Source organism: Ovis aries, chromosome 23 (assembly GCF_016772045.2).
Source record: "Ovis aries strain OAR_USU_Benz2616 breed Rambouillet chromosome 23, ARS-UI_Ramb_v3.0, whole genome shotgun sequence".
NCBI classification, from domain to species: domain Eukaryota; kingdom Metazoa; phylum Chordata; class Mammalia; order Artiodactyla; family Bovidae; genus Ovis; species Ovis aries.
The window spans coordinates 48,660,918-48,680,600 of NC_056076.1; the positions used below are offsets into that span (position 1 = coordinate 48,660,918).

At 51.4% G+C, this 19,683-nt stretch overlaps 1 protein-coding gene across 7 annotated transcripts in view; it reads left to right on the forward strand.

Annotated features, from left to right (window-relative positions):
- The window catches only part of CTIF (cap binding complex dependent translation initiation factor), a 326,137-nt gene that overhangs the window by 114,018 nt on the left and 192,436 nt on the right, over window positions 1–19,683 (forward strand). For all 7 annotated transcript variants that reach the window (XM_060405512.1, XM_027960717.2, XM_015103729.3 and 4 more), the window contains 3 exons: window positions 1,281–1,354; window positions 2,491–2,595; window positions 10,761–10,836. In XM_060405512.1, the coding sequence (XP_060261495.1) occupies window positions 1,281–1,354; window positions 2,491–2,595; window positions 10,761–10,836 (255 nt within the window). The remainder of the gene's footprint in view (window positions 1–1,280; window positions 1,355–2,490; window positions 2,596–10,760; window positions 10,837–19,683) is intronic.

Consider the following 19,683-nt stretch of genomic DNA (forward strand, 5'->3'; position numbering starts at 1 on the left):
AGGGGGGTTGTGAGGTGTGCGATCAGCTCAAAGACATTCTTCTGATTGGTTGGTGGTGAGGTAGTTGGGCATCAACATCACCAGCCTTCTGGTTCCAGCCCATCTGGAATCTCCGTGCTGTGGTCAACGTGCAGTTAACGTCTTCCACCTGGTGGGGGTTAAGTGTCTGCAGAGCAGCTCAAAGGACATGATTCAGAATATTATCTGTAGACCTTGAGGAAGAGCTAAAGGTCCCAGCATTTTTTTTTAATGGCTAAGCTATTATTATTTTATCTTGCTTGTGCATTTTCTCATTTCTCTGTTAAATTTATTCTTTGAAACTTGGGAAAGGCCTAGGAGGCTAAAGTCTTTCTACAGACAAGAGGCAGGGGGAGGAACATAGGAGGGGGTTGGGTCTGTTCTGGGAAGGCCCCATAGGGTCCTGCTCGGTTTCAAAGAGGGATGGTGGCATCTGGAGTGAAGACGGGGAACTGGCAAACTTGTGGCAGAGACCCTCAGCCAAGGGGCAGATCGCAGAAGCTGGGTCATGTCTGTGGGAAGAATCACATAGGGAACATCAGAGGATAAAGACCAGAGCTTTAGAAAAGTTCCTTTGCTGGAATTGTTGGTCCGTGGGGGCTTCTTGGGCTTCTCTAGTGGCTCAGCAGTAAAGTCTGCTTATGATTGAGATGCCTTGGTCAAGAAGATCCTCTGAACAAGAAAATGGCAACCCACTCCAGTATTCTTGCTTGGAGAATCCCATGGACAGAGGAGCCTGGTGGGCTACAGTCCCTGGGGTCGCAAGAATTGGACAAGACTGGAGCAACTAAACCACCACCTTGGGGGTTTCTTGATGCCGCCTGATTTCAGGGTGTGGGGCTTAATTCCAAAGGAAGTCAGCCTCCCAGCAGACCTGCCTGCGTGCCTGGCTCCACAGAGTCCCTGCCTGGGGAGACGCCGCACCATCAGACTGGCAGTGCTGGAGGCAGCTCACCAGTGCAGAGGCTTTGAGGAGGGAGCCACGGGCTGGCACGGCAGAGCCCTGGGGTGCCCTGCACCCGACCACACAGCTCTGCCAAACACTGTCGAAGTGAGGGCCCGTGCCTGGGGGAGGCCAGGGTTCCCCCTGACTCATACACGCTGCGTACACCTGCTGGGACCCTTCAGCGGCCCCCTGCAACATCCAGGCTGCTCAAGGGCACAGGGCTCTGCCATCCTCTCTGGGATTGGGCCTTCTGCCCACTTGTTTCGTGTCCTAGCTGGGCAAATAACACCCCTCTTTCATCCTCCATGTCTTCCAGAATGGCAGCAAAGACACCTCTCTGGACATGCTGGGCACAGATATCTGGGCTGCCAACACCTTCGATTCCTTCAGGTGAGCTCCCCTTCCTCTTGTGTGTGTGGCTCCAGCTGGGACCCCAGCTTCCTGGTCCTTATTCCCTGAGGGACCCTTTGGGGACCAAGTTCATGTTGAGAGTTCATTGCCCTGGAGGTGGAGGGGAGTGAAGTAGAGAGGATGAGGCTGGAGGAAGGAGGGGAGAGAGAGAAGGAAGGAGACAGCTGGGGTGGGGTCCAAGGGAAGGAGAGGAGGAGACGAGAAGAGAAGATGCAAAGAAAAGAGTGTGAAAGGGAGAGACAGATGCCCCCAGTCTGACCCCGGGGGGGGGGGCGGGGGGCAGTGCTGGGGAGGTGGAGGACAGAGGAGAGCGGTGCCCGGTGCGTGTTAGACAAGCTGGGGTGGAGCAGGGGCTGCCCCAGGGAGAGGCCCGGAGAAAAGGAAGCACTGTCAGTGCTTCCAGCTCTTGGAGGTTTCTGATAGGCCACCCTGCAAGGGCAGGCGTTGGCCAGACTCCCCGAGGATGTGGGCTCGGTGCCCCTGAAGGGTTTGCTGATGAGCACCTGTCATGGTGTCCGCCCCTTTCAGGAGTGACAGCTCAGGCCACAGATGACCCTTTAGCTCAGCTGTGCCCCCGGCCCCGGAGCTGGTCAACTCTGGGTGTGCTCCAGGCGCACCCTGGCTCCGGATTGCTCAGCACGGAAGCCCCATTGGTCTCCCCCCAAGACCGGTACTCAGGGGACTTGGCCCCCTGCTTCCCCACTGACAGACTCAACCCCAGACTTTCCGGTGTTTTAGGGGGACCGCTGAGAGTGGGGGAACCCTGGCCTCCCCCAGGCACAGGCCCTCACTTCGACAGTGTTTGGCAGAGCTGTGTGGGGGTCAGGCCCACACTTGTGTGTTTTATAGGCATCCATTATCTCAGAGCAGGGTTAAAGAAGGGGAAGGCTTTGTAGGCAGGCCCCTGCCCCATGGTCCGTGAGCACATGGCTGACGTGCCAGGCTCCGATCCGAGTGAGGGGTCCCCGCCTGGCCCTGCCTGTGGCCGGTGGGCGCCTCCCCTTCCTGCCCACCCCTTTCTGAGCTGCTTCTCCTCCTGGCGCCTCCCCCAGGGTGTCCCCTGGGGCGTCTCATCTCCATCACTAACGGGACTCGTCCCCTTTCTTGCCCTCTAGTGGTGCCACCTGGGACCTGCAGCCTGAAAAGCTGGACTTCACCCAGTTCCACAGGAAGCTTCGACACACGCCCAAGCAGCCCCTGCCACACATCGACCGGGAAGGGTAAGCGGCAGCCAGGGGCTTTCACAGAGCGGCCAGTGAGGCGGGGGACAGCTGTGTCCCTCCGGGAGCTGGGGGGCGGGGGGCTTTCCCTGGCAGGCGATGCCCAGAGAGGCTCACTGGCTCAGACCTGCAGGTTCACTGGCCTCTCCCTGGACCCCCGCACCCTTCACTGCCCAGCCCCCGTGAGCCATACTGCCTGCTCGCCTTCCTGACCTCTCACAGTGACCCTGCTTGGCCGTGGTCCAGCGCAGCGGCTGAGACCCGCTGATGGGAGCGGAGATCGATGGGTCCACCCCCAGGGTCTCAGGTTCGGGAGGTCTTGGGGGGTGGGGCCCGGGGGGGTTGCATGTCTAACGAGTCCTCAGGAAATGCTGCTGCTGCTCGGGGCCCTGCTCTAAGAGCCTCTGCAGTCCCTGCTGCTTTTCCTCGGTGTCCCCTTTACTTAGTTCATGCATCACTGTCCACTTCCGCTTTGAGAGATGGTTTCAGGGACTTCCCGGGCAGTCCAGCGGTTAGCACTCTGTGCTTGCTCTGCAGGTGAAACGAGTTAGATCCCTGGTCCAGGACTTAAGATCCTGCAGGCTGTATGTTTCAGCCAAAAAAAAAAAAGATGGTGTCAGGGCCTGGGCTCACTCTGGATAGGAAAGTGACTCCAGACAGACATGGGGCGGGGGGTGGTGGTGTGTGAGACAGCTGGTTGCTTTTCTTCCTTACTTTTAAAATTATTTTTGTTGTTGTTCCATCACTTAGTCGTGTCCGACTCTTTGCAACCCCATGGACTATAGCACACCAGGCTTCCCTCTCCTTCACCACCTCCCATAGTTTGCTCAAACTCATGTCCATTGAGTCAGTGATGCTGACTTAAAATTCACATAACATAATATTAACCCTTTGAAGGTATTCAACTCAGTGGCATTTGGTACATTGATAATGCTGTGTAACCACCACCTCTCTCTAGTTCCCAAACTAGATGGTAATCCTATGTTTGAACTTTCTGAGGAACAGCTAAATTATTTTCCACAGCAGCTGGATGTTTCACATTGCCAGCAGCAACACGCAGGGGATCCCATTTCTCCATGTCCTCACCAACGCTTGCTGTTTTCCATTTTTTTTTAAGTCTACTCATGGCTTTTTATTTTTTCCTTCCAGTCCTTACCCATCCACCCTTGTCTCCCTGTCACTTCAGATCTAAATATAACTGACATTGTGGGGTGCATTCCTGCATCTCACCAGTCCTGCCGCTAACTCTGCCCACCCCACCCACCCTGAGTGGTCACCGTCCTCTTGGCAGTGGTCTCCCTGCAGTGTCAGTGACAAAACCTGAGAGGGAGACGCTCGAATCCTTATTTCAGAGATGAAACGCAGCTCAGAGACGCACAGTAACCTGCCCAGGAATAGAACCGTGGTTTAAGTCCTTCTGATACCATCCAGTGTTCAGACTCAAGGATACCAGAGTATCCTTGAATCGGCTTGATCCCCTTAACTTTTTATGTAAAATGACATGCATATTTTGGGGGGCAGAGGCCCAGACACTCGTATCAGACTTTCCCAGGGGACCCCTTCTTCTCACCTGCCCTACCTCTGCTTGTGTGGTTTCTGTACGAACTTTTGGGATGATTTTTGGGGATGGAGAGAGGACACGCCCTTGAAGATGGAGGCATCCTGTTAGGAGGAGATAGTGCTAAGCAGAGATCCAACCGCGGGGCTTCCTCGACCCTGCCTCACTCACACCCGTCCATCCACTCACCCGCTGACCGTCCCCTCCGTCCTCTCCCTCGGCAGCGCTGGGGGCATCTCCTCCTGAGCTGCTGGACTGCACAGGGCTGGGCCCTCCAGGCTTCTGAGTTTAGGAAAGCTGACCTTTCTTCAGCTTAAGTTGGCTTAAAGCTCAACATTCAGAAAATTAAGATCATGGCATCCGGTCCCATCACTTCACAGCAAATAGATAAGGAAACAGTGAAAACAGCGAGAGACTATTTTTGGGGGGCTCCAAAATCACTGCAGATGGTGACTACAGCCATGAAATCAAAAGATGCTTACTCCTTGAAGGAAAGTTATGACCAACCTAGACAGCATTTTAAAAAGCAGAGACATTACTTTGCCAACAAAGGTCCGTCTAGTTAAGGCTATGGTTTTTCCAGTAGTCATGTATGGATGTGAGAGTTGGACTATAAAGAAAGCTGAGTGCCGAAGAATTGATGCTTTAGAACTGTTGTGTTGGAGAAGACTCTTGAGAGTCCTTTGGACTGCAAGGAGATCTAACCAGTCCATCTTAAAGGAGATCAGTCCTGGATGTTCATTGGAAGGACTGATGCTGAAGCTGAAACTCTAGTACTTTGGCGACCTGATGCAAAGAGCTGACTCATTGGGAAAGTCCCTGATGCTGGGAAAGATTGAGGGCAGGAGGAGAAGGGGATGACAGAGGATGAGATGGTTGGATGGCATCACTGACTCAATGGACATGAGTTTGGGTAGGCTCTGTGAGCTGGTGATGGACAGGGAGGCCTGGCGTGCTGCAGCTCATGGGGTTACAAAGAGTTGGACATGACTGAGCGACTGACCTGAACTGAACTGACCTTTGCCCAGGTCAAGTTCAGGAGCTGTTTTTCTGCAGAAGTGATGCTCCTGCCTTCCCTGAAGTGTGGGCCAGTTGGAGCTTGCAGTGTGCCTTGGGAAAGGAAGGAGTAGTTTGCACCACTGAAGCCTGGTCACAAAGCTGGCTGAGTCCCCAAATGGTGTGGAACACACACAGTATACCCTACAGCCCCTTCGCAGAAGTATTTTTATCCACTCTACTGTTAAAAGGAGACACGAGCCCATTCATAATTGAGGCTGTGTGTGCACACTCAGAGTACACAGTGTAAACTAAGGGCCAGGTGCGAGTTAAATAAAGTAAATGCAGAGTGGGGCAGAGAAGCCAGCGGTGAAGAGGACTGATGCACAGTCTGGGGAAGGCTTCCGAGAGAGGTAGCATTTCCCTGGGACGCGCCCGTCTCTCCTCTTTCCCCTGGGAGCACATGGACAGTGAAACTGCTGGGGAAACTGAGGCCCAGAGGACAGAAGTGATGACACTGCCTCATGGACTGAGGCTGTCTAGTGGGGATCGAGTGGTGAAGCCAGGTTTTCTGAAGGTGTCTACACCAGTTCATGCAAATTAACATCCTAACAAACTACAGTTTGGCAGCAGTAACAAATGACTGTCCAGGGAGAGAAAGGTTCCCCTATTGCTGAGGGCCCTTGTCCCTTCTGGATCTGGAGGAACTGGCCGCACCCACTCATCACCAGGCTTACTCACTGGGAGGAGCCGCCCAGATTTGCTGACAGTCTCCCCACCCCTCACCAGACACATGGGGTGTGTGTGTGTGTGTGACACCTGGGGGGTGTGTATGTGTGTGACACCTGGGGTGTGTGTGTGTGTGACACCTGGGGTGTGTGTGTGTGTGTGACACCTGGGGGGGGTGTATGTGTGTGACACCTGGGGTGTGTGTGTGTGATACCTTGTGTGTGTGTGTGTGTGTGTGACACCTGGTGTGTGTGTGTATGTGACACCTGGGGTGTGTGTATGTGTGTGACACCTGAGTGTGTGTGTGTGTGACCTTGTGTGTATGTGTGTGTGACACCTGCTGTGTGTGTATGTGTGACACCTGGGGGGTGTGTATGTGTGTGACACCTGGGGGGTGTGTGGGTGTGTGTGCACGCATACTCTGTCATGTCCGACTCTTTGGCCCATGTACTGTAGCCCACCAGGCTCCTCTGTCCATGGGATTTCCCAGGCAAGAATACTGGAGTGAGTTGCCATTTCCTTCTCAAGGGGATCTTCCTGACCCAGGGAGTGAACCTGCGTCTCTTGGGTCTCCTGCATTGGCAGGCGGATTCTTTACCACTGGCTCTCTGGCCAAATCTCATCTCTCTTGTGTGGCTGGGGAGTTTGGGTGCAGCGCCCTGTGGCCACCTTGTGGCTGAGCCAGGAGCCGTGTTCCCCCTTAGGGTCTGGCAGTACTGGGGATGCACTTGACATACCCAGCCTCTGCAGCAGCCCTTGGAAGTAGGGTACCACCCAGTTGCCAAGGCTTCCAACAGCCCGTGTTTCCATGGAGGGACAGAAATCAGAGAAGGCTGTTGCCTTGGAAACCCTGTTGGCAGCAGTGACTCAGCTGATCTGTAGCCACCTTAAGACCTCCTCCAACCTGCCTGGCCCTCCAGGGAGTTCTGAGCCCTAGACCTAGGGAGACAGCAGGCCTTCCTGCTGATTGGACCCTAGAGGCTGCTAAGGTGAGAATAAAGGGCCCAGGCAAGCTAGGCAAGTGTCTGAGGGGGGCTGGAGTCAGAGGTGCGGTCCCTGTGCACGTGACCTGGGGGTGGGGGGTCAGCCATTCCCGCGGCCAGAATCTCCGGTCCCTCCTTCCGCGCTGCCAGGACTCACAGGGAACACAGGTGACTTCAAGCAGTCGGTTCCTTTGCGGGCCAGCCTGTTTCTACCAGGCAGATTTGTTAGCTGAAAGGCATGTCTCCAGACCTCTCTCCAGCTCTGCAGTCCTGCACCATCACCACTAGGGTGGGGCCGGAAGGGGCAAGAAAGTCCCCTTACACCCCTCTCCCACCCCAGCTGCACCGGCGGAACCCGCGCTGTGCTTCCAGAGCCGCCCCTGCAATTCCTCTTGCCCCTGGGCCCCACGCTTGTCCCCCACCCACCTCCCGCTAGAACCCGGGCCTTCTTGCTGGCTGCGCCGTGTTTCACTCCAGGCCTCTGCCTGGGACGTTCTCCCAGATGCTCTGCTGGGCCAGCTCCCCTCCCAGCTCCGCTCCCTCAGCCCCAGGCCGCTCTGGGTGCTGCTCCTCTGAGCTCTGCTGCTCTCACCCTGCTCTTGCTGCCCGCCTGTGACCCCGAGGGCCCAGCCCGAGACAGAGCCCCCAAGAACAGAAGCGTGTGTTGAAGGGAGCGTCGTTCATACCCGTCCCCCCTGACTTCCCCCAAGCCCTAGTGGGTTTTGCAGCCACGGTTTCCCTTGGGGATCCAGGGCTCCTCAGTCCGTAGGACTTTGGGCTACAGTCCATGGGGTCGCAAAGAGTGGGACACGACTGAGCGACGTCGCTTCGCTTATCTCGTGCTGCCCCCTGCTGGTGCTCAGGCTCAGCGCCCTCTTAGTCCGACTTGAGGACTTCTGTGAGCCGTCTGAGGGCAGGAACCACGCGGGATTTATTTTCCACGACCCCAAGAAAGGTCGGCAGATCCCCAAACACAAGAGATTCTGTGAAAATATTTGATGAAATAAACTGATTACGCTGAAATTTGAGAGTTGCATTAACTGCAGCTGGAAAATGCTGCCACCAGCCCATTGGGCAGCTCTTGCCACAACCTGGGCTAATAATAATACATTTCTCTGGTGGCTCAGTGGTAGTAAAGAAACTGCCCTCCAGTACAGAAGGTTTGGGTTCAATCCCTGGGTAGGGAGGATCGCCTGGGGAAGGAAATGGCAACCCACTCCAGTATCCTTACCTGGGAAATCCCGTGGACAGAGGAGCTTGGTGGGCTACAGTCTACCCAGTTGCAAAGAGTCAGACACAACTGTGAGAAAATAACTGCAGAAGTAGTGACTAACACTCACTAGGCTCTGAGCATACACCAATCCTAGTGTAACTGCTTGCCGCCCGTCGTCTAAACTCAGCACAGCTTCAGGAGGTAAGAACTATTGTTATTTGCACTTCAAAGGATGATAAACTTGCGGAAAAATTGAGTAACTTGCATGAGGCTGTGTTCGCTCCAGAATCTGTGCTGTCAGTTACTGTTTCCCCAGTAACAATAACAAGGACAGTAATAGTGGTAGCAGTATTCCTAGTAGCACTAATATTTTCACCTTGTTATTTTATTATAATTTTACTTAATTATTGCCTGCATTTACTGTTACAATATATTCTCTGCAGGTACATTTATAATAGTGTTTACTGAATGCTGACCACAGTTCTAAGCACTTCCGTATATTAACTAATTTAATCTTCCAACTGCCCTATGATGTTCAGTTCAGTCACTCAGTCGTGTCCGACTCTTTGCGACACCATGAATCGCAGCACGCCAGGCCTCCCTGTCTATCACCAACTCCGGGAGTTCACTCAAACTCACATCCATCAAGTCGGTGATGCCATCCAGCCATCTCATCCTCTGTCGTCCCCTTCTCCTCCTGCCCCCAATCCCTCTCAGCATCAAAGTCTTTACCAATGAGTCAACTCTTCCCATGAGGTGGCCAGAGTATTGGAGCTTCAGCTTTAGCATCATTCCTTCCAAAGAACACCCAGGACTGATCTCTCTTAGAATGGACTGGTTGGATCTTCTTGCAGTCCAAGGGACTCTCAAGAGTCTTCTCCAACACCACAGTTCAAAAGCATCAATTCTTCGGCACTCAGCCTTCTTCACAGTCCAACTCTCTCATCCATACATAACACCTGGAAAAATCATAGCCTTCACTAGACGGACCTTTGTTGGCAAAATAATGTCTCTGCTTTTCAATATGCTATCTAGGTTGGTCATAACTTTCCTTCCAAGGAGCAAGCGTCTTTTAATTTCATGGCTGCAATCACCATCTGCAGTGATTTTGGAGCCCCCCAAAATAAAGTCTGATACTGTTTCCGCTGTTTCCCCATCTATTTGCCATGAAGTGATGGGACCAGATGCCATGATCTTCGTTTTCTGAATGTTGAGTTTCAAGCCAACTTTTTCACTCTTCTCTTTCACTTTCATCAAGAGGCTCTTTAGTTCTTCTTTGCTTTCTGCCATAAGGGTGGTATCATCTGCATATCTGAGGTTATTGATATTTCTCCCAGCAATCTTGATTCCAGTTTGCGCTTCTTCCAGCCCAGCGTTTCTCATGATGTACTCTGCATAGAGGTTAAATAAGCAGAGTGACAATATACAGCCTTGACATACTCCTTTTCCTATTTGGAACCAGTCTGTTGTTCCATGTCCAGTTCTAACTGTTGCTTCCTGACCTGCACATAGGTTTCCCAAGAAGCAGGTCAGGTGGTCTGGTATTCCTATCTCTCTCAGAATTTTCCACAATTTATTGTGATCCACACAGTCAAAGGCTTTGGCATAGTCAAGAAAGCAGAAATAGATGTTTTTCTGGAACTCTCTTGCTTTTTCGATGATCCAGCGATTGGCAATTTGATCTCTGGTTCCTCTGCCTTTTCTAAAACCAGCTTGAACATCTGGAAGTTCACGGTTCATGAATTGCTGAAGCCTGGCTTGGAGAATTTTGAGCATTACTAGCATGTGAGATGAGTGCAATTGTGCAGTAGTTTGAGCATTCTTTGGCATTGCCTTTCTTTGGGATTGGAATGAAAACTGACTTTTTCCAGTCCTGTGGCCACTGCTGAGTTTTCCAAATTTGCTGGCATATTGAGTGCAGCACTTTCACAGCATCATCTTTCGGGACTTAGTAATTATCCCCATTTTACTAATGAGAGAACTTAGGTACAGAGAGAGACAGTGACTTGTGCAGCATTTCCCAGTTAGTAAGCGATGCTGTTGGGGCTCCAACTCCTGAAGTCCGGTTCCAGAGTCTACACCTGATGCGGACGACAGGGACATATGCCAGTGAATCCGGGCCAGCACCTCTAGCCTGGAGGTGTGCCCGCCCACAGCAGACGTGCAGACAAAACAGGATTGCTGTACTGGCCCAGAGGCAGGCCCAGGAGGGAAGAAGCCGAATGGGGGCCTGTGTGACCTCAAGAAAGTTGCTCGGTCTCTCTGTTCACTTGCTTTCCCGTTGGTGTAACTGGGCAGGATGATGGGATTTGTAGGATCTGCGATGCACATACGCTTTGGGACATTCATCGGCAAGGAGTTCAGCATCTTTGTCTGGATAGATCAAGGGGAACTCTGGTACCCTTCACCTCCCTAGGGGCGGGACGTCATGTTAGTGCCCCCACCCCACCCCCAGGCCCCACATTCTTGCCTGCATCCAGTCCTTTGTCCTCAAGGAAGGTCTGTGTCCCCAGGCCTGAGGGAGGATGGTGCTGTCTCTTCCAGGCGGGACAGGGCTGGTTCTGCAGCCTTGAGCAGGGCAGGACCAGGTCTCTCCCGCTCATCTCTGCTCTTCCTCCTTGCTGGGCTGGGACGCGATGCTTGAGTGAGCTGCCCTTTCAATGCCCTTATGTCTTTTCTGGCCCAGGTGTGGAAAAGGGAAGCTGGAAGATGGGGATGGAATCAACCTGAACGACATCGAGAAGGTCCTCCCAGCCTGGCAGGTAGGTGCAGGGGCAGTGTCTCCAACAGCGCCCCCCCGACCCACCGCCCTGCCCTGAGCCTGGACAGGGCCAGCCACAGCCACTGGGCCCTGGCTCTTGCAGGGTATAGCTGGATGTACTGCAACGGTAGGTGGGCCAGGGCAGGTACCCACCTTGGTACAGAGCGTCCCATGGGGATGTGTTGTGGCAGCCTGCACTCAGATGCTGGGGGAGGATGAATGAAATGGCCGGTGCCCTGCAGCCCAGCAAACTGGGAAGTTTTCGTCCCTTGACCTGAAACCTCTGAGGTGAGGCAAACTGCAGTGTTCTGGTGGAACTGGCAGGGCTGCTTCGGTTTCTAATGTGGTCAGGGCTATTTTTAGGCCTCTGTGAACAGTGGACTTGTCTGACTAGCCTCCAAATGTCTGCTGCACTTGCTGATTTTGTCATTGATTGGACTCCTTTTCCTGAATGGGGCCAGGCTCCGGAACAAAAGGACTCACTCGGCATAGAGACAGTGAATCCAGGTCCCTAGAGGCTTCTGGTGCTGGGCTTTGGGCAGACACAGTAGGAGTGTAGCTGCTTCTGGGAAAGAGGCGAGACCTCTTGCAGAGAAGAGGAGGAGCTGGGTGGCCGGGCTCCGGGGTGGCCCGCCATGCGCGCGCCACGCCGCCCTTGCCTGCTTCCGTCTGAGTCAGTCTTGGTGCGTCACCTGCATCCATTCTTCTCGTCCCTCTCCATTTGATTCTTTCCCACTTTGCTGCTGAGTGACTATGGGCCTCTTAACGGGAGGCAATAGAATGTATAGTCACGGCCTCAGCAATCTGACTAAGATGTGACTTGGGCTCATTTTTCCTTGTGTTTGTATCAGTTCAGTTCAGTCCCTCAGTCGTGTCCGACTCTTTGCGACCCCATGGACTGCAGCATGCCAGGCTTCCCTGTCCATCACCAACTCACCAATGCCCAGAGCTTACTCAAACTCATGTCCACTGAGTCGGTGATGCCATCCAACCATCTCATCCTCTGTCGTCCCCTTCGCCTCCTGCCTTCAATCATTCCCCAGCATCAGGCTCTTTTCAAATCACTCGGGCTTTATTGAGCTTCTTGGATCTGTAGGTTCATAGCATTCATCAGATTTGGAAACATGTCAACCATAATTCTCCTCACTTCCACTGGAACCCACCCACCCGCTATAATTCCAATTATACGCATGGCATGCTTCTTCATATTTTCCCGTGGCTCACCAAAACTCTGCTTATTTTTTTTTAATGTGTCACGCTACTTTAAATTTATTTACTTATGGCTGCGCTGGGTCTTCACTGTTGTGAAAGCACAGGCTCTCTCTAGTTGTGGCAGGTGGTGGCCGCTCTCTAGTTGTGCTGCTGCTGCACACGGGGTCTAGCGCATGGGCTCAGCAGAGTCGTGGCGGGTGTGTGTAGTTACCCCCCAGCATGTGGGATCTTCCTGGACCAGGGATTGGACCCATGTCCCCTGCTTTGGCAGATGGATTCTTTGGGGTTTTTTTTTTTTTGCTTTTTTAAAAAATTTAAATTTATTTATTTTAACTGGAGGCTAATTACTTTATAATATTGTACTGGTTCTGCCACACATCAATAGGAATCCACCACGGGCATACACGTGTTCCCCATCCTGAACCCCCCACCCACCTCCCTCCCCGTGCCATCCCTCCGGGTCATCCCAGGGCACCAGCCCTGGCAGATGGATTCTTAACTCCTGGACCAACAGAGAAGTCGTGCACTTATTTTTTAGTCTTTTTCTCTGTTTCATTTTGGAGAGTTTCTATTGCTCTGTCTTCAAGTTCACTAAGCTTTTCTTGTAGTGTCTAATCTACTGTTAATCCTGCCCTGTGTACGTTTCATCTCAGACATTAGATGGGTCATCTCTAGAAGTTCAGGTGGATTTTTTTGTATTTATCTTTTATTTCTGTCCTCTTCATGCTCATGCTTTCTTGTATCTTCTTGGGCATATGGAATATTTGATTGTAGCTGTTTTAATATCCTCTACTAATTCTGCCATCCATGATGTTTCATAGTCTGTTTCTGTTAATTGATTTTTCTCTTGAGTATGGGGCATATTTTTCCTTACATGCTTGGTAATTTTATATTAGATGCAATATACTAGGAATTTCACATTATTATTATTATTTGTTAAAAGATTTTGACCTTTATTGCAGAATACAGTTCGATAGAATAGAGTTTGATCCTTTAAAGGCTTGCTTTCTAAGCTTCGTTAGATGTGAAACCTTTCAAGCAGATTTTGCTCAGGCAATAGTCTTCTGAAGTTGCCACTTGGTGCCTTATGTCCTAGGAGGCATTTCCACCATGTTGGCTGGGAATACAGACTCCTTCCAGCCACGTCTGATCTTAGGGGATTATTCCGTCAATTCACTGCAGGTAGCTTTTCACCAGCCCTGGAAGTTTCCTCACACACGTGTGAAATTTGAGCTTAGCTAAAGACTCAAGTGCCTACAGTTTCTGGGTTTTGCTCCGTGGTCAGTTTTATCCTCTCTGGTTCTCCGCCTTCCAAATTCTGGTGGCCTTGCACTCCCTGAATTTTGAAGTCTGTCCCCTTAACTTATTGAGACTGCGGGACTCTGTTTGGACTCCTCCCTGCCTAGTAGACTGGAAACTCACCAGGCACCAGACTGGGGCATGCATGGGGTTACCTCATTATAAGGGAACGGGTGGTGACTTTACGGTGGAGAAACCTGTCAGGCTGGAGCCTGACCAGGCGATCAGAGTTAGCATCATTAGTGTGGGAAGGGTGGATACCTTATGCCCCTGACGTGCCGCACAGAGAAAGCCCAGCATCATTCCTGGGGTTTTCCTGCCAAGAAAATATAGTCTGTGTCTGGTCCCGAGGAACCAAATAGAAGGGCCATCCTTTAAAACTGCTTGGATATGAAAGACAGAGAAAGACTGCGGGGTCTTCAAGAGTAGAGGGAACTGAAGCGGCAGACACCAAAATGCAGTGTGTGTTCCTGTCTGAGATCCTGGACCAAAAAGAAATAGAGACCTGGTTGGACAGTGGAGGAATGTGAATCGGGGTCTGTGACAGTACTGTTTCTTAGACAGAACTGTCCTGACTTAGGGGGCTATGCAACCATTAGATGGATGAGTGTTTTTGAGAAACACTCACTATGATAATTTGAGGGATATGTGATCTCATGTCTGCAATATGTCCTTGAATGGTTTAGAAAAAGATGAGTCATGATGAGTATGTGGATCCACAGATAGAAGGAGGGAGCAGACGTGGTGCGGTCTTAGCAGCCGGGGAGTCCGAGTGAGGAGGATGGGGATGGGGTGGGGATGCTCTGTGTACTGATTTTGCTCAGCCTAAGACTGAGTCACTTTCCTGTGTTTGAAAGAGAACTAATGAGTAGGGCCTAGGATGTGGTGTGTAGGTCAGAGGCACAGAGTAACTGCTAATGAAATTCCCTCTGCTCTAATGAAATGTACTCTGGCAGATCTGTACTCAATTCTCGTGGTTAATATAAAGCTAACCCTGGTGCCAAAGACAAAAGGTAAAATACTCAGAAATCGCTGCTTTATCACTGTTCCTAAATGCCTACAGTGCCCGTTATTGGTAGAAAAAATACATTTTCAAGGCACTGGTGTAGGTGAGGAGCACCCCCTGCCCTGGGAGAAGTGTTGACTGACCCCTCAGTGGCCTTTGAGCCAGAGGCCTGGGGCATCCTGGAAGTTACAGGTGTGACCGCACCTCCTGTTGAGGGACTGTTTGCCAGCTCCTTGGGGAGCAGAGTGGAGGGCTTTGCAGTCCTCCTAGAATGGAGAGGAGAGCTGGGCCCTTACTTGGGGAAGGGGAGGTGCAGCGGATGCAGAGGTGAAGGGCTTGGTGCCTGGACCTCATGGAATCCTGGCCACGCCACTGCGTAGCCAAGGAGTCGGGCTAGTTACTTGGCCTGCTCTGCCTGTTTGCTCCTGTGTACAACAGGACGATGAGAGTGGACTTCCTGGGGTTGTCCAGGAGGTTGAGCACGTGAATTCACAGGAAGCACTGACTGCACTGCCTGGCTCGTGGGAGGGGCTCCCTCTGCTGGTGGACAGGCTGTGGGGCCGCCTTTGTTAGGATGTGGGAGAGGGAGCAATTTCCTGTCCCCCCGCCCAGCGTGTGCATTTGTCCTGGGTGGCCTGCCACGGAGAGCAGACACCTTGCATCAGAGGTCACAAGACTCACTTTGGAAGCATCCGCCACAGACGTGCCACGTGACCTTTCCTCCGTGGGCCTTGGTTTACTCACCAGTAAAATGACGCAGTTGGATTAGATCAGAGGTTTGCAGACTGTAAAGCTCTGGGGTTTTCCAGAGCTGTCTCAGGGGCTCTGCTGGTCACGGGAGTGGGGCAGCTGAAGAAGCAGGCTTCAAGGGACCCCTGCTCAGCCCCACCCAGAACGGCTCTGCCTGTATCTCTAAGTGAATCTTCCATGAATGGTTTCATTTGAAGAAATGGCTCCCTACTAAGCAGATTTTAAAAATCATCAGACCAAGGTCTCACTCAGGTTTTGTATCCTAGGGTTTACCCTCTCTCAGGAACAATCCATCAGCAAGCATTCTTGGTCTCCAGGGCCCTGTGGGACATAAGCCCTTAGAGGTGCCGGGGTGGAGGTCTTCACCTCTCGTCTCCACTGCGAGTCACGATCCACACAGTGGATGGGCTTTGATACATGGAACTTACCTATACCACACACACACATCACCCACACCACACACCACAACTTACCTACGCCACACACACACACGCACACACACACCACAACTTACCTACACCACACACACACACACACATCACCCACACCACACACCACAACTTACCTACGCCACACACACACACGCACACACACACCACAACTTACCTACACCACACACACACACATCACCCACACCACGCACCACAACTTACCTATGCCACACACACACACACACACACACACACTTACCACCCACACCACACACCACAACTTACCTACACCACACATACACACACACCCCATACACCACACACATCACCCACGCCACACACCACAACTTAACCTACACCACACACACACGCACATCACCCACACCACACACCACAACTTACCTACGCCACACACACACACACACACACACACCACCCGCACCACACACCACAACTTACCTACACCACACATACACACACACCCCATACACCACACACATCACCCACGCCACACACCACAACTTACCTACGCCACACACACACACACACACCACAACTTACCTACACCACACACACACACACATCACCCACACCGCACACCACAACTTACCTACGCCACACACACACACACATCACCCACACCACACACCACAACTTACCTACATCACACACACACACACACACATCACCCACACCACACACTACAACTTACCTACGCCACACACACACACACACACCACAACTTACCTACGCCACACACACACACACACACACCACCCACACCACACACCACAACTTACCTACGTCACACACACACACACACACCACCCACACCACACACCACAACTTACCTACGCCACACACACACACACATCACCCACACCACACACCACAACTTACCTACGTCACACACACACACACACACATCACCCACACCACACACTACAACTTACCTACGCCACACACACACACACACACAACTTACCTACGCCACACACACACACCACAACTTACCTACACCACACACACACACACACACACATCACCCACACCACACACCACAACTTACCTATGCCACACACACACACACACACACCACCCACACCACACACCACAACTTACCTATGCCACACACACACACACACACACCACCCACACCACACACCACAACTTACCTACGCCACACACACACACACACACACACACATCACCCGCACCACACATCACAACTTACCTACACCACACACACACCACATACACCACACACATCACCCACGCCACATACCACAACTTACCTACGCCACACACACACACGCACACACACACCACAACTTACCTACGCCACACACACACACACATCACCCACACCACACACCACAACTTACCTACGCCACACACACACACACATCACCCACACCACACACCACAACTTACCTACGCCACACATACACATGCACACACACACCACAACTTACCTATGCCACACACACACACATCACCCACACCACACACCACAACTTACCTACGTCACACACACACACACATCACCCACACCACACACCACAACTTACCTACGTCACACACACACACACATCACCCACACCACACACCACAACTTACCTACGTCACACACACACACACATCACCCACACCACATACTACAACTTACCTACGCCACACACACACACACACCACAACTTACCTACGCCACACACACACACACACCACAACTTACCTACACCACACACACACACACACATCACCCACACCACACACCACAACTTACCTATGCCACACACACACACATCACCCACACCACACACCACAACTTACCTACGCCACACACACACACGCACACACATCACCCGCACCACACACCACAACTTACCTACACCACACATACACACACACCCCACACCCCATACACCACACACATCACCCACGCCACACACCACAACTTAACCTACACCGCACACACACGCACATCACCCACACCACACACCACAACTTACCTATGCCACACACACATACACCATACACCACACACCACACATATCACCCACACCACACACCATACATATCACCCACACCACACACCGTACCACACACCACAACTTACCTATACCACATACACACACACACACACACCATACACCACACACATCACCACACCACACACCACAACTTACCTACGCCACCCACACACACACCATATACCACACACATCACCCACGCCACACACCACAAATTACCTACACCACATACACACATACCATACACCACATACCACACAGCACACACGTCACCCACGCCACACACACCCTGAACCTGCTTTACCCCCAGGAAACCACCAACATTTAAGTCTCTGAGCGGCTTTCTGGGTCTTAACCTAGATCCACTGTATTAGTTATCTTTTGAAAGTGAAAGTGTTAGTCAGTCAGTCGTGTCCGACTCTTCTTGACCCCATAGACTGTAGACCATCACGGTCCTCTGTTCATGGAATTCTTCAGTCAAGAATACTGGAGTGGGTTGTCATTCTCTTCTCCAGGGGATCTTCCCAATCCAGGGATTGAACTCGGGTCTCCTGCATTGCAGGCAGATTCTCTACCATTTGAGTCACCAGGGAAACCAAGTTACCTACTGCTGTGTAATCAGCTCAGTTCAGTGCACGCTCAGTTGTATCCGACTCTTTGCGACCCCATGGACTGCAGCACGCCAGGCCTCCCTGTCCATCATGAACTCCCTGAGCTTACTCAAACTCATGTCCATCGAGTCAGTGATACCATCCAACCATCTCATCCTGTGTCATCCCCTTCTCCTGCCTTCAATCTTTCCCAGCATCAGGGTCTTTTCCAATGAGTCAGCTCTTCGCATCAGGTGGCCAAAGTGTTGGAGTTTCAGTTTCAGCATCAGTCCTTCCAGTGAATATTCAGGACTGATTTTCTTTAAGATGGACTGGTTGCATCTTCTTGCAGTCCAAGGGGAGTCTTCTCCAACACCACAGTTCAAAAGCATCAGTTCTTAAGCACTCAGCTTTCTTTATGGTCCAACTCTCACATCCATACATAACCACTGGAAAACCATAGCTTTGACTAGACGGACCTTTGTTGGTAAAATAATGTCTCTGCTTTTCAATATGCTATCTAGGTTGGTCATAACTTTCCTTCTAAGGAGTAAGCGTCTTTTAATTTCATTGCTGCAGTCACCATCTGCAATGATTTCAGAGCCCGAAAAAATAAAGTCTTTCACTGTTTCCACTGTTTCCCCATCTATTTCCCATGAAGTGATGGGACCAGATGCCATGATCTTCGTTTTCTGAATGTTGAGTTTTAAGCCAGCTTTTTCACTCTTCTCTTTCACTTTCATCTAGAGGCTCTTTAGTTCTTCTTTGCTTTCTGCCATAAGGGTGGTGTCATCTGCAAATCTGCAGTTATTGATATTTCTCCATTCTTGATTCCAGCTTGTGCTTCATCTAGCCCAGCATTTCTCATGATGTACTGTGCATAGAAGTTAAATAAGCAGGGTGACAATATTCAGCCTTGACATATTCCTTTCCTGATTTGGGACCAGTCTGTTGTTCCATGTCCAGTTCTAACTGTTGCTTCCTGACCTGCGTACAAATTTCTCAGAAGGCAGGTCAGGCGGTCTGGTAGTCCCATCTTTTAAGAATTTTCCACAATTTCTTGTGATCCTCACAGTCAAAGGCTTGGCATAGTCAATAAAGCAGAAGTAGGTGTTTTTCTGGAACTCTCTTGCTTTTTCGATGAGCCAACGGATGTTGGCAATTTGATCTCTGGTTCCTCTGCCTTTTCTAAAACCAGCTTGAACGTCTGGAAGTTCGTAGATCGTGTACTATTGAAGCCTGGCTTGGAGAATTTTGAGCATTACTTTACTAGCGTGTGAGATGAGTGCAGTTGTGCGGTAGTTTGAGCATTCTTTGGCATTGCCTTCCTTTGGGACTGGAATGAAAGCTCCCCTTTCCCAGTCCTGTGGCCACTGCTGAGTTTTCTAGATTTGCTGGCATACTGAGAGCAGCATTTTCATGGCATCGTCTTTCAGGATTTGAAACAGCTCAACTGGAATTCCATCACCTCCACTAGCTTTGTTCATAGTGATGCTTCCTAAGGCCCACCTGACTTCGCATTCCAGG